Genomic DNA, 16,522 nt, shown 5'->3' with positions numbered 1-16,522 from the left:
CTCCTCCTAGCGCCGACCTCACCATACGTAGCCGACAAGAAGCATGAATAGCCAAGGGCGGCACCCCATAGTTTGATATGTAGTAATTAATCCAATATAATTAAACATTGTACTTTTCTAATCTTTATCACTATTTTCAATAATAATTTATGTTAAGGCTTAAATGAGATAAAGTAGGGTCTAAAACTCTTAGTGTAAATTTGGCATGCTCATGTTTCTCTATACTAGAGTCCATTATGTATAGAAAACCTTATAACGATATTCGTATACTTAGTGCAAAAAAAATATTTTAATCACATTAATGCTTTGAGTTCGATACTCACAAATATTAATCATAATTTAAACAATTATTGATGAACTAGTAGTGTCATCAAGACCCTTCTTTGGAAGTAAATCTTGATGCACAAAGTGTTCTTACCAGTATTAAATTCTAGGAATGAACTAGTTGTATCAACAAAATTCTCTTTTGGGAGTAAATTCTGACATATAAAGTGTTCCCTCCAACCTTAAATTATGTAGACGAACTAGCTGTATCACCAGAATTCTCCATTGGGAGTAAACTCTGGTATATAAATTGTTCAACACCAACTTTACTTTGATGGATGAACTAGTAGTGTCATCAAGACCCTCTTTTAGGAGTAGCTCTTGACACACAAAATTGTTCACTCCACCAGTATTAAATTTTATGGATGAACTAGTTGTATTATTAGAATTCTCCTTTGAGAGTGAACTCTGACATACAAAGTGTTCACTCCATCATATCCAACTTACTATAGAGTTTAATGATTTTTCACTAAAATTAGGAAGATTTTGCACTTGTGGGCAACCAATCTTTCCTTTAATTTTTGTATACGTCATTTGCCTTATATTGGATAAATAAATATATACGGCATGATAATAAGAGTCAAAATAAACAATTCATACATGTATTTAATAATAATAACATGTATATAAAATTTAAAACATGTATTTAACAATAATAACATGCATAAGAGAATTTAATAAAAATTAATTTTTTAAATAACATAAAATAATGTAATTATTTTAATCTGACCGGTTTGGGTTTGAGCCGAACCGGTCTAGTAAACCGAATGGAACTTGGTTCCTTTCAGTGGATCGTCTTCCCCCTTTTTTTGGTTATGTTATTGGGCTAGGCAACAACAATGGCCTATTCAACCCGTTGGTTTTCCTTTCGCTCTTGGATTGGGCCAGAGCTCATGGCCAAGCTCAATAGCCCAAAAATAAATGTGCTGAAAAGAAACGCTAATTCATCTTCTTCAACCTTCAGCCACCGCCATTTATTTCATGACCTTGAGCTGTCGTGGTTGCGGCATGTCGCCGACGAGGGGAGACGCCAAGAAGTCTCCATCCTTCTTCCACCAGCGACCTTCAGGTCACAATCCACCCTTTTTTTTTATTATTATTACCAGAAACTGCTGCGGCAGTAGGCTTTAGAGCCCTCTGCCGCCTTTACAGGCCGGACACCGATGAGGAGGTTCACTCCTAGCGCTGACCTCACCATACGTAGCCGATGAGAACCATGAATAGGCAGGGGTGGCACCCATGTGGGACTTCACAGTCTCACTGTGCCACTAGCCACCTCCTTTACACCGCCGGCGTGTTAAGCCACCGGTCACCATACACGGTGGTCTACCACGCACTCAGTGGCCGCCGGCTACACAATACACAAGGGCTACCAAACATACAATGGCTCACAGCGAGGTTCTTCTCCATAGATATACCTCAACTTTGTTTATTACAATACGCAATACAGTGAATGAAAAAACAATAGAGAAATAACATAAAATCAAAGCAATATCTACTTCGAAAGGATGTATCAATATCTTGTGAACAATTTATGAGAGTTTTCCTTCCTCCAGCACAAGCACAATACGACAAAAGTAGAAAATAGGAACACTCAAAAACCGAAATACATGTATATAATGTCACTGTGTGGGTCTCTCATAAAAGACAAACATACAATAGATGTAAAAGAAAAACACCATTATAATTTCTTTGTCAGATCGGAAGGCATTATTTTTAGTCTTTCGCAATATCACAATAGACGAAAGCATATAAACCAAATATTTATTCACCGTATCTTTTATGGAGATGATAAAAAATCTATAAGCTAAAGCTATAATACTATATGTTAAATATTTTAATATAAATATTAATAATTAGGACTTCGATTTTTTATAATCCAAGATAATAAAATAATAATAATTAAAAAACGCACCTCCTTCTATTATAGTGTGATAAAGAATCTGACTTGACAACGAGAGAATGATCACCCTAACAATTTTACCTCCGAAGTCTTCTGATCGATGGCTAGAGGTATAATAATATTATAAGTGAGAACCCTTTAATTCCTCAGTACTATTTATAGATTTCTAGTTATCAAGAAATCTAAAACTTTGTATTTGACTGTAATTAGAAATATAGAGTTAATCTTATCTCTTAGGAGTTTTCTTATCTCATTATAACTCATCAATTAACTGATAAGTTTTAAACTATTCTAAACTCTATCAAGATGGATGTGTGGGACATAGAGTTTAAATAAAACTCATACAGTTTTGTCATTAATTATTAAGGTTGAGTTAAGAAAGGACTCCTCATTTTGATCTTAGGTCTCTATTTTCCTTGTGATCAGGATTCGAGTTCCATTTAGTAGTTACGTACAACTAGTGATCTATACGAAGTTTTTATTTTTCATTTAAAAAATTCAGCATCTTATATATTTATGTTCATTAAGATTCTTATATATAACCCCATATACTTGGAGGCCGGCCTACATACATCAAATTCCAATTTGCTACTTTTTATTAAACTACTGTTTCTTTGATTCCCACATAGAACACAATTAGGATTCAACGTACAAGATTAGTACTAATGAAGTTTAATTAAATGAGATCACCGTAACGTCCACGCGGTATATACGTTTCCTTCCTTCATCCAATATCCTTAATTAACTCTTTAAATACCAACATAAATTGAAATCTCCTCGATCCCAACCTATCTATCTATCTTCTAAAACTTCTTGTCAATCAACAATGGCTGCTGGCAAAACTTCTCGCAGAGGTCTCAAAATATGCTGTGCTGTAACGGCGATTTTCTTAGTTCTCATTGCCGCTGTTCTCGTAGCCTTGTCTTTTACCATGTTGAAGCCTAGAGACCCCAGAATCAGCCTCCACCTCGAAGGCCTCCAAAACATTGATTTGTTAATGCTGATGAATACAACAGCGAATGTCACTTTGGGCACTGTTTTTACCGTCGAGAATCGAAACTATGCAAGCTTCAGGTATAAAAACTCTACCGCGTACGTTGATTTTCACGGCGACCTGGTCGGGGAGGCTCTGATAGGGGAACGAAATGTTCCGGCACGCGGCAAGCTTAACGTGACAACTTCCGTGACTCTCATGACTGGTAATTTGGTGATGAATCCACATTTTTTTGCTGATTTGGGAAGTGGGAGCCTGAACTTGACATCGACGGCAACTTTGGTGGGGAAAACGAGTCTGCTCAAGATCTTCAAGAAGCATGCTACAGTTTATAACAGGTGTAACATATCTGTTTTTGTTTTTACTAGGAGTGTTGAATCCATATGCGAGACCAAACTCAAGATGTAGTTTTTGTCATGGATTCATTTGCAGGCATGCATATATTAATGTAGTATAACAGATATGTATATATAGCCCGATAATTTTATTATATACTTGTGATCTGCTTTTTCTCAAGGAATAGGATTTATTTCCAAGTTTTGTATATATATATATATATATATATAATATGCTATTTATTCTTCTTGTTTTCCAAAACTTCCATATACAGTGGATCGATTCCTGAGGTTCCGTCTCGAATAATCAAAAAAAGAAATTATAGTCTGATCGATCGACTTTGATTGAAGTTTTTTGTTTTCGTTTTGATTGTTAATTAGACGTATCATGGGATTTTCAAACCATTTTGGGTCCATGTTAATTAATGGGCCATTCGCAAAAAAAAAACAAAAATGCATGGGTCCGATTATTAATGGTCCGGCTTCCTATAGGCTTCTAACCATGGAATCTTGATATGAATATGAACTCCACGGACCACAGAAAAAGCCTCCTTATAGGTTTGTAACCGCGGATGCTTGATTCTAGGGCAATATGAACTCCAAGAGCCACAGAAAAAGATTTTTTTTAAAAAAAAAAATTAAAAAAAACTAAATCAAGTGGCTAGAAGTTTATTTTTATGTGAAAAAAAAAAAGGTAAGAGGAGGCAATTGGCTGTTACTTTTTTACTTGAATTTGAAGATAGTAGCATCCTATTCGTTGGAAAAACATGACCGTATCCTATCTAGTATTTGTTGGGAATCGTATATGCCAATAACTTAGACCCATGCAATAGAAAATTCAAATAATTTTTAGGCGGCTAATACCATTAGTTTAAGTAGTTTGGATTTAGAGATGAGTTGAGAAGGTTTATAAATAATATAATAAAAGTTGAATTATTTATTATATTTTGTGTGAAAATTTGAAAAAATTATTTTGAGATTTAAAAAAGTTGAATTGTTTATTATATTTTATGTAAAAATTTAAGAAAGTTGTAATGATGAGATAAGATGAGTTGATGTGGGTTTTGAATACAAACGAGACCTAAAGTTTATTAATACATATATCATGTCAAACCATGCAGGATCGGAGTAATATATACAAAGGGCATTGAGTCTAGTTTGAAGTTTAAGAATAAAGAAGCCATGCTATGTATATTTGGTTTTCATACACATATTTATTATATACTTATATATGTGCACATGATTTTATTTATGCATGTATTCCGTTAGAAGATCTTGTCTTTACATATTTGAACATAATTAAACACGATTGTTCATAGAGTTAATTTGAGTTTTGTGAAAGATGATAAGATTCATGTGAGCTTACTATACATCTATAGGAATAATAGTGCTACTTATTAACGGCGCCTTATATGCACTATTAGCTTAAGCTAGATTTTGAGTTCGTATTTAGAAGGAACATACAGATTGATCAGCATGCTAATTATGCATCTTAGGCTCTTATTTATTTTATTTTTTTCCTAAAGTTGAAGATTTCACAAACCCTCTTCATGCTACAAGAAATCCGACCTTTTGCGTCACCTTCAATAGATGCAAAAAGACCAAAATAGTGACACAAATGAGTATTTCCATCCATTCCTCATCGACGCATGGGAGTCGATAGTACTCGCTCTCAAAAGCACTTTTGCATCGAAAGTAAATAACGTCTCAAAAAGATATTATTTGAGTCATAATATGGAGATGCAAAAAATGGACTTTTTGTCAGAAATGATGTTGGATACAGTGACAAAACTATCTATTTGCAACAATGCTATGGTGTCATAAAAACATATAGCTGCAAATCAGTTCTCATTCTCAACAACTCAGATCGACGCAAAAAGGCCAAATATAATGACACAAATGATGATTTCCATCCATGTCTCAAAATCACTTTCGCGTCCAATGTCAATAACGTCGCAAATATTGCGACTATTTGTGTCATAATATTACGACGCAAAATTAGATTTTTTAGTCACAAATGATTTTGGATACAGTGACAAAAGTACCAATTTGCAATGATGTTATGGTGTCGTAAAAACATATAGCCGCAAATCAATTCTTATTACCGGCACATGTATGTGGTCGCAAAAGGAATTTGAACATGCAATACATAATCTTTTGCAACTATGTAGGTTGTCGCAAATATGAGAAATAGTGCAACAAAAAGCAAAAAGTTATTTGCGTCGGTAGTTTTGGTGTCACACATTCTTTGGACGGTAATGATATGAATGGTTCAAAATTGATGCAAAAAATGGTTTACCCTATGTTGATTAATCCCTTCACCATATTCACATGACGTAAATCTGTTTGACACTTGCATCCAACTTTTGTCCATTTGAATGCGAATCAAACCAACTAGGAAACCTATGTGAGATAAGGCCACTTGAATTTTTTACAACAAAGAATAAATACCAAGAAGAAGAACAAATTTAGTTGAGTTGGCATAGATATAAGGAAATTTTATGGAAATTTTATTGTAAACTCAAGTTCCTTGCACAATAATTACAACCTATGGATTTGTATATAGATTATTGAACAAAGTTTAGATGTTTAATTAATTGTTAACCAAAGCAGGTTTATGTTTTCTTTTAGACGCCCATCATTTCTATCGAGTTACCAATGAAATAAAGAGAAAAAAAAAGACTTTTCATTACACTTTGTTTATTACTCAATGAAAAGGGGTTGATGATAGAATGATAGATTGATTCCACCAACCATTATATGATCAGCCTCACGTCTATTCTAGAAATCATTTTAAAGGATAATATCCCTTTTTTAGTTATAAGGAATAGAACTAATTTAAATATATCTATTTAATGAAATAATGTGTTTTATTTATTAATATAATTTTCAAATGAGTAATGTATTATACAAAATAAATACTCTTCATAGTTGAATTGTAACACCCCGTATTTCAGTGTATTTTTACTGAAGGATTATTTTTTATTGTTCAAAAATTTATCCTCTTATTTTAAAATTGGTTGGATTTTTAGTAAGTTTATTTCTATGATTTTAATTTGGTGAAAATTAATTTTATGTGCTTTCTAAATATTTATTTATTGTTATGCATTTAAATTGCTTTTAATATTTAAATTAATTACTGTGGGATTTAATTATTTCAATTTGACTTTACCATTACGTTTAAATTATTTTATTTAACTTGTGGTTTTAAAATCGTCTCCGTTAGATCTTTTTTGTGATCCAAGTTATGAGGATTGGACCTCATTTCTTTTCCTCCATTTTTTCTTTCCTTCCTTTTTCTTTTCTTTCTTTTCTTTTTTTCCCCATTTCCTCTCCTCTCCCGCGCGACCTCTCTCTCTCCTCTCCTCCGCCCGTTTCCTTCGTCTCCTCCCAGCGCCGCCGTCGCGCCGCCGTGCGCGACACCGCCCAGCCGACCAGCTCCCCCTCCCTCCGGCGACCTCACCTCCCAAACCTCAGCCCCTACCTCGCCGCCGGTAGCCCACACGCCCCCCACGAAGCCGCGGGCCACCTTTACGCCAGCGCCGCCGTGAGCCGGCGGTGGCCCTCACCGCCCAGCCCATTAGCTTCCCCAGCCGCCGGCGACCTCACCCCACCAATCTCACCTCCATCCGTGCCGCCGTTAACCACCAGTAGCTCTTCGAAGCCGCGGCACTCCTTCCGCCGTAGCGCCGCCGTCGCACCACCATTGGCCACCATCTTCCTACCACTTCATCCCCGACCTCTTGGCAACCCATTGGACCCAACCCCACCTCCGATCCGTCACCGGTGAAGCTCCACCAACTACATTTCCGATTTGGGCATTTTGGTCTTCTACCGCCCATTCCGCCGTCACCCACGGCAAACCACCGCCACCATTGGCTTCACCGACCTCCCTAGGCCCTACCCTATCAATCTTGGGTCTTCGTTTGTCCTCGTTGAAAAGTTGGTAATTGTGACCCACGGCCACAGTGTATTTTACACTGTGGTGTTGCTCAGAAATCACCACTTGCAACTTCGAGATCCTCCGGAAATTATTATATTGCACTGTAAGTATTTTCCTTAAAGAACTTTCGTGATTTAAATATATTTTTGCACTAACGCATATTATCTGTGAATTGGGTTGTTTTGCCGGACTGAGTCCGAGGAGTTTCGGGGGTCGGATGGATTGTGGACGGAGTTGTGTTTGTTTGCATTGTGGTTGTTGGTTGTTGGTTATGACTTGTTCACGTACATCGCATATTGCATGCATGATCATGTTTATAAAGAAAATTGGGTTTTCGCATGATTGCATACATGTTCATGTATTTATTAGATTTGGATTTTCATGTGAGTAAAAGGAAAGAGACTGTAGGGATGGTGGTAAGCAGGGATGGTGGTTGTGTCCCGCCTGTGATTCCCGCCTACAGTGCTCTGTTAAGTATTTATTGTGTGTAAAGGAACTGTAGGGATGGTGGTAAGCAGGGATGGTGGTAGAGTCCCGCCTGTGATTCCCGCCTACGGTGCACGCGTTAGGGATGGTGGTAAGCAGGGATGGTGGTTGTGTCCCGCCTGTGATTCCCGCCTACGGTGCACGCGGTAGGGATGGTGGTAAGCAGGGACGGTGGTAGAGTCCCGCCTGCGATTCCCGCCTACAGTGTCCGATAAATGGATTGTTTGTGTGAATCATTTTATGGGAAAATGTGTTACGGACATTTTGGGCCAAAATGGGATTTTTGGCGTGTGTTGGAATAATCATTTTTCTGGGAAAAAATGGTATTTTATGGCTAACTGTATTTTGCTATATTGTTGGTTGCATTAATGTATTTTTATCCCGAGAGTTGTTTGGTTTATACTTACCTGTGGTACCATTTTATGGTATCGCAGATTTTGATGCAGATGGTGATGACGAGCCTTAGCTTGGCTCCGTTGGAGGAGTGATCTGGGATTGCTCCTGTTTAGTGAGTTATGTGTTTTTATCAGTTTATGTATTCACCCTTTTGTATTATATTTGGGATGACTGTATATTTATTTTTTTTAGATAAATTGTTTTAAATATTTGTATTTAAATTCTGGTACTTAGTTGACTATCCGCTGCGTTATTATATTTGTACACTGTTGCATGTACACACACTGGCACTTCGTTGGGATGTGTGACCGTGTTGTCACCATCCTGGCGTCTCGATCCCTGTGTATTTATATAAGGGGGATTGGGGGCGCCACAGGTGGTATCAGAGCAGTTCGGCTCTGGGTAAAACCACATGTCCCATAGGTGTAGTACCAGAAAATTTTAAAATTTTGATTTGAAATTATTTTGTTGGGAGTACATTATTTTTAATTTAATTTATTTATTTTAATTGTACGTTAATTGTTTGTTATTTATCTTATTTTTGTTATTTTAGTTTATTTAGTTATTTTATTATATGGCAGGCAATTTTACTTGTTTCTATTATTTTCTTGTGTACTATTTCATTTGTTTTATTCCTTTTGTCTTATGATATTTTATTTTGTTGGTTTTATTTTATTTTATTTTATGTGATATGGTTGTATTTTAATTTATTTTACTATAATTATATTTTTAGTTTGTTTTAAGCTGATAGTGGGGTTAAGGGTTACGCTATGGCAGGAAAATGGTACGACCAAGAAGGCAAGCTAATGAGCCCGAGGGTGAATTACCGAGGGGTGATGGAAATTATGCCATGGCGAGGGCGTTGAATAGGATGACGGAGTTTCTTCAGCAGAATTTTCGTCCACAGCAAGGAGAGCAGTTCAGGGCGATGCAGGCCGGGTGCACCTATGAGCGCTTCTTAGCGCATAGGACCCCTGCTTTTTCTGGTGAAGAGGATCCATTACGGGCTAGAAGGTGGATTCAAGATCTGGAAAGAACGTTTGAAGTCTGTGGATGCACTGAGGCCCAGAGGGTATTATATGGGAGTTATATGCTGCAAGGTGAAGCGGCGAATTGGTGGGAGACCAAGCGGTCACTTTTAGAGATGGAGTTGGGATCCTTGGCTGCTGTGTCTTGGCAGCGTTTTAAGAAAGAATTTGATGATCGATTCTTTCCTGTTTCGGTGAGACGGCAATTGGCTCGGGATTTCAATAATTTGGTTCAAGGAGACATGACTGTCGAGCAGTATGCAAGGAAATTTATGGAGCTTGGACGGTTTGCTCCTCACCTCATTGCTACGGAAGAGATGCGGGCTGAACGTTTCCAAGAAGGGTTGCGCCCTCAAATCCGCAGGCAGGTCGCATGCTTGGAAATCCAGAACTTTCAGAGGTTGGTCAATGTGGCCTCAATTGCTGAGCGAGAGCGAGGTGCTGTGGTAGGTTCCCCTCCGGGTAAGAAGCGACTGAACGTTGATGGTGAAGGGAGCAGCTCCGGGTCGCCACAGAAGTTTGTGCAAAGGATCGGGGCCAGAGCGCAGGCAGCTTCCGGTATACGTATTGGGGGCCGAGCTCCAGTTTGTGGTAGATGTAATAGAGCCCACGAGGGCGAGTGTCGTCAGGGTTGGAACCAGTGCTTTGAGTGTGGTCAGACAGGACACTTTGCTCGTGAGTGCCCTAATTGGACCCAAGGGAATCAGGGTGGTCATCGCGGTGGTAGGACTAATCAGAGGCAACTAGTTCAGGCTCGGGTGTATGCAGTGACTCCTGGTAGTGCTGGCGACGAGATTCCAGGGACTCAGGACGCTGGAGTTACGGCAGGTATGGGTCTAATCTTACCTTTCGTAATGGATGCCATGTGTGGTTTATTCTTGGGTTTTGGAAAGTTATGCAAGCTGTATCCATGCCCGTTGGGTGTTGGAGGTTGTGTGATTTTCTTAAGAGTGTTCTGGTTGTACTTGGTATCCTGCTTTAGAGTGATGGTTGGCCCTACAAATTTCGAGGACGAAATTTTATTTTAAGGGGGGAGGATGTAACACCCCGTATTTCAGTGTATTTTTACTGAAGGATTATTTTTGATTGTTCAAAAATTTATCCTCTTATTTTAAAATTGGTTGGATTTTTAGTAAGTTTATTTCTATGATTTTAATTTGGTGAAAATTAATTTTATGTGCTTTCTAAATATTTATTTATTGTTATGCATTTAAATTGCTTTTAATATTTAAATTAATTACTGTGGGATTTAATTATTTCAATTTGACTTTACCATTACGTTTAAATTATTTTATTTAACTTGTGGTTTTAAAATCGTCTCCGTTGGATCTTTTTTGTGACCCAAGTTATGAGGATTGGACCTCATTTCTTTTCCTCCATTTTTTCTTTCCTTCCTTTTTCTTTTCTTTCTTTTCTTTTTTTCCCCATTTCCTCTCCTCTCCCGCGCGACCTCTCTCTCTCCTCTCCTCCGCCCGTTTCCTTCGTCTCCTCCCAGTGCCGCCGTCGCGCCGCCGTGCGCGACACCGCCCAGCCGACCAGCTCCCCCTCCCTCCGGCGACCTCACCTCCCAAACCTCAGCCCCTACCTCGCCGCCGGTAGCCCACACGCCCCCCACGAAGCCGCGGGCCACCTTTACGCCAGCGCCGCCGTGAGCCGGCGGTGGCCCTCACCGCCCAGCCCATTAGCTTCCCCAGCCGCCGGCGACCTCACCCCACCAATCTCACCTCCATCCGTGCCGCCGTTAACCACCAGTAGCTCTTCGAAGCCGCGGCACTCCTTCCGCCGTAGCGCCGCCGTCGCACCACCATTGGCCACCATCTTCCTACCACTTCATCCCCGACCTCTTGGCAACCCATTGGACCCAACCCCACCTCCGATCCGTCACCGGTGAAGCTCCACCAACTACATTTCCGATTTGGGCATTTTGGTCTTCTACCGCCCATTCCGCCTTCACCCACGGCAAACCACCGCCACCATTGGCTTCACCGACCTCCCTAGGCCCTACCCTATCAATCTTGGGTCTTCGTTTGTCCTCGTTGAAAAGTTGGTAATTGTGACCCACGGCCACAGTGTATTTTACACTGTGGTGTTGCTCAGAAATCACCACTTGCAACTTCGAGATCCTCCGGAAATTATTATATTGCACTGTAAGTATTTTCCTTAAAGAACTTTCGTGATTTAAATATATTTTTGCACTAACGCATATTATCTGTGAATTGGGTTGTTTTGCCGGACTGAGTCCGAGGAGTTTCGGGGGTCGGATGGATTGTGGACGGAGTTGTGTTTGTTTGCATTGTGGTTGTTGGTTGTTGGTTATGACTTGTTCACGTACATCGCATATTGCATGCATGATCATGTTTATAAAGAAAACTGGGTTTTCGCATGATTGCATACATGTTCATGTATTTATTAGATTTGGATTTTCATGTGAGTAAAAGGAAAGAGACTGTAGGGATGGTGGTAAGCAGGGATGGTGGTTGTGTCCCGCCTGTGATTCCCGCCTACAGTGCTCTGTTAAGTATTTATTGTGTGTAAAGGAACTGTAGGGATGGTGGTAAGCAGGGATGGTGGTAGAGTCCCGCCTGTGATTCCCGCCTACGGTGCACGCGTTAAGGATGGTGGTAAGCAGGGATGGTGGTTGTGTCCCGCCTGTGATTCCCGCCTACGGTGCACGCGGTAGGGATGGTGGTAAGCAGGGACGGTGGTAGAGTCCCGCCTGCGATTCCCGCCTACAGTGTCCGATAAATGGATTGTTTGTGTGAATCATTTTATGGGAAAATGTGTTACGGACATTTTGGGCCAAAATGGGATTTTTGGCGTGTGTTGGAATAATCATTTTTCTGGGAAAAAATGGTATTTTATGGCTAACTGTATTTTGCTATATTGTTGGTTGCATTAATGTATTTTTATCCGAGAGTTGTTTGGTTTATACTTACCTGTGGTACCATTTTATGGTATCGCAGATTTTGATACAGATGGTGATGACGAGCCTTAGCTTGGCTCCGTTGGAGGAGTGATCTGGGATTGCTCCTGTTTAGTGAGTTATGTGTTTTTATCAGTTTATGTATTCACCTTTTGTATTATATTTGGGATGACTGTATATTTATTTTTTTTAGATAAATTGTTTTAAATATTTGTATTTAAATTCTGGTACTTAGTTGACTATCCGCTGCGTTATTATATTTGTACACTGTTGCATGTACACACACTGGCACTTCGTTGGGATGTGTGACCGTGTTGTCACCATCCTGGCGTCTCGATCCCTGTGTATTTATATAAGGGGGATTGGGGGCGCCACATGAATGGTTATATAGCAAACTGTAGAATAAGATCTACAAGTTAGTATGAGATAGATTCATGAAAGAGCCTTTTTTCTCAAGAACAAAGAACACAATAACAAATAACTGTTATTAAGTGGGCCTCTTGTTAAAGTTCATACAACCACTAAACTTCATTAACAATGCCACAAAATCCTTAAATGTGCAAATAAAGAATTAGAAAGCCCACACTAGAAAAGCAATTATGAATTTACCATAATAGACCTAGAGTCAAATCTGGACGTCTCAAATTCTCAAGCTATTTGCACTATATTGTGTCCCTATATCCGAATGTTCCTAAGACTTAACAGTAGGGTGAAAAATAAATTTGTGGACACAAGCGCAATGTGTTGTCAAGTGTCCAAGGGTGATGTCCATGAAGCTCTTCTATTCGTCGATTTTGGATCCACACACATAAGAAGATTCTTACCAGATTATTCAGGCCAGCATACATTTATGCTTAAAAGTTCATGTGGAGCTATATAATTCTTAATCTTAATAACTCCCACTCACTTTAGTTCCAGCATGAAGTCTAAAGTAAATTAAGACCCCCACTCACTTTAACAACTCCCACTCACTTTGATATCTCTGTTCTTACTTTCTCTCTTCTCTCTCATCTATCACCATGCCCATTTGCATTCTGGTATTGTTCATGGATTTTGTTCATAGGTCTAAATTTTTATCTTCTTTTTTTACAACCTCAAGTCAAGCCTTTCTCCTTAGCTATCAAAACAGTAGAATCCCATATATTTTCCTGCCATTAGCCTTTCTCCTTAGCTATCAAAACATCAAAACAAGCCATACATGAGTATATACTTTTGCTGCTACTCCATAGTTGTAGCAAACTCATCATCCTATATCTTTCATCCCTTTTTCACCCCTTAAATCAAGCCACAAACATTGTAATATTTCTGTCCATAATTCTAGCATCCTTAAAAAAACTAATTTTTAAACCCTAAGCCCACCACAAACAGACATTGACAAGTTTTGTCTACTCTTACCTATGTCACACAAATTGATCTCGTCATTTCCTTGTCTTAAAGCATTTTGATGAACTAAGAGCAAACCGTTGATGCCATCTTGGTGTCTAAATGCTCTGTTCTAGCTCAAATTTCAATAAATTACATAGAAAATTAAACAACTCCAATAAATTGGCAGCAAGACTTATAAAAAAAAAATGGCAGCAAGCCACAAGAATCATATAATCAGATTTGATTGTCATTAGTGAATTCTTGAGAATCTGTTTATAGCATGTTCATTCTTAAATGAGTAGGAATCTGTTTGAAAAAATTATTGAATGTCTAATAGCTTCATCAATATAAGGGAATCTAGGGGGGGGGGGGGGGGGGGGGGGGGGGGGGGGGGGGGGGGGGGGGGGGGGGGGAACTTATTACCTAATGCGCATTTACGACGGAAGTTGCTTTGTGCGACCGACGAAAGTTGCTGAAAGTGCGTCGTGATTACCAATGAATATTGTTGGAAGTCAATGGCTGGGATAATGGGATAAATACGATCGACCTGATCATCTTGGTCCGACGTGGGACAATTGTTTACCTCTCAACGGCCTAACGCTTTGGACAATTTTCATGAAGGGGATAAGAGGGCCGATAGCCTCAAGAACAAATTGGGGCTTTTGGGATGACAGTTTGGTGGAGATCTTCACCTAGAGGTACGAAGGTTAAAATTGGAGCTTTTAGGATGATAGGATGTTCAAATATGAGGTAAAGGAAGGTTAAAAGTTGAGAAACAAAATTCTTGAATGGCAAACAAATTCTTGATGGACTCTCATACGAAATTCTTGAATGGCAAATCTGGGGCTACATATCTATCTTCAAATGAAATTCTTGAATGAAAAAAAAAATTCTGCTTTAGCGTTCAAATGGTTCTAGGGAATTGGTGATGCAAAACATACTTTTTGCATTGAAAATCTGGTGGACTCTCGTACCTGCGCAACTTCCTGTCGTGAGAAACTAGTGATTTTGTAGCAACAAGAAAGTATACATTTTTACGTCCATTTCTAGTTTCGCTGAGGTATAGATTACTTGGTCTTACTTTTTATGTTGGCCCAAACTTGCAGCGTATATGTTAACTGTCGACGCAACTACCTGCTGTAACTGTTCATAACACACCAGACTTGTATTTAACACGGCATGGTTTACTGCGTACGTATATCATTGGAAAATGTCTCTTATTACGGCAAATTATGGTCTGTGGAAAAATAAACCACAGCAAAAAGCCACTAATGTCATAGTGAGTGCTTGTTTCCCTTAGTGCTCATGATGAATTAACTAAAGTACAGACATATATAGCATATAATGTGCCTAAACAATATAAGTCAAGCAACTTCTTACAATGTTCTTACACATTACTATATATTTGGTAGACAACTTCAATATGTGCTTTGCACACTATATATGTGGCAAACTACAAGAACTTCTTACAATGTTCTTGATGGAAGCATAGTCAGATTTTGCCCAAGAACCTTGGCTCCAATGTCTTCTCGATCATCCACAGTTTGTGATTGGTAGAATAACATTTTTCTAAATACATGATTTTTCTTACAATTAAATAAATTGAGAAATATTAAAAGGACATTAAAAGACTAGTAATCACAAATGTATGTGTGCACTATGAAGTCAAAGAGAAAAATAAAAATAAAAAAGGTAAAAAAACATACGACAAAAGAATTTAATCACTTTGGTGCCCCTATATGTGACCTATAGGGCATACATTGTTCTTTGGTTTGTGTTACAAAATGGAGATCTAAAATGGCATGACTTTCAGGGCTGATCGTAACATTAAAAACATAATAAACTTGGCCATAGATGTTACATGCTGCATGCCAAATTTAATGCTACATGAAGCTAATAGGAAAAGCTGAAGAATGTTACTAATTTTAAATTAAGGCTCTAACCCTATATATGTTATATATAATAATAATAATAATAATAATAATAATAATAATAATAATAATAATAATAATAAATTGAGTACTTTTTTTCCTTTTTGTGAAAAAAGAAACTATATATGTATTATAGGATACACATGATGCAAGGGATCAATTCAAACATCAAATGGTATTGGTTTCGTATAGAGCCTCGAACTTGATCCATTATTACAAGGTTTTTTTTTTCTTTTTTCTTTTTATATATAAGAAGAATCACATTAATAACACAGAGTTTTACAGACAGTTATCAAGCCAAATGGCTTGAGAAATAAAATGTAGAAAACAAGTGTACCACATCTCAGTAGACTCAACAACCCAAGCATGCCAGGCTAAGCCATGAGCAGCTTCATTACCAACCCTACTTACATGTTGAAGCTGAATGTCATAAAAAAAAGACATCAACTTCTTGGTTTGTTGCAGTAAAGCACCCAGCTTGGGGAAGACTCTGCTGAAGCTTGAAGTTCCCTCACCATCAACAAACAATCAATCACCACCTTTGTAATACCCATAGGGATACATAACTGTAGGCCCCGAAACACAGCAAGTAATTCAATGTCTTTAGGTGCAGAAACTTCAAGCTCATCCTTACTAACTGCCATAATAACGTTCTCATTCTCATCTCGTAGTATAGAACCAATCCCTACTTTATCTTGGTCTCAGAACATCGCTCCATCTACATTTAATTTCAAGAAACCAACAGGAGGCAAAGTCCATCTGCAAAACTTCTTAACATTTGTCAGATAAAGTTTTCTTCAACCAGAAACAGACACATGCCTCCGAGGTGGGCCTAGTAACAAAATTAAGGCCTGATGGTTTTACAAGCAGAACATGGAAACGCATGTCCTTCCT

The 16,522-nt window shown here is 38.5% G+C and overlaps 1 protein-coding gene across 1 annotated transcript; it reads left to right on the top strand.

The window, feature by feature from the left end:
- Nucleotides 1-3,053: 3,053 nt before the first annotated feature.
- Nucleotides 3,054-3,629, top strand: LOC121249315. The gene has a single exon (XM_041148023.1). The coding sequence runs from the start codon at nt 3,054-3,056 to the stop codon at nt 3,627-3,629; it is 576 nt and encodes a 191-aa protein (XP_041003957.1).
- Nucleotides 3,630-16,522: the final 12,893 nt, after the last annotated feature.

Source organism: Juglans microcarpa x Juglans regia, chromosome 2D, assembly GCF_004785595.1.
Source record: "Juglans microcarpa x Juglans regia isolate MS1-56 chromosome 2D, Jm3101_v1.0, whole genome shotgun sequence".
Classification (NCBI taxonomy): domain Eukaryota; kingdom Viridiplantae; phylum Streptophyta; class Magnoliopsida; order Fagales; family Juglandaceae; genus Juglans; species Juglans microcarpa x Juglans regia.
This window is presented reverse-complemented; position numbering and strand designations above follow the sequence as displayed.

What these genes read in the sequence shown, in the direction of transcription:
- LOC121249315 (XM_041148023.1), top strand. Translation starts at nt 3,054, where the DNA reads ATGGCTGCTGGCAAAACTTCTCGCAGAGGTCTCAAAATATGCTGTGCT.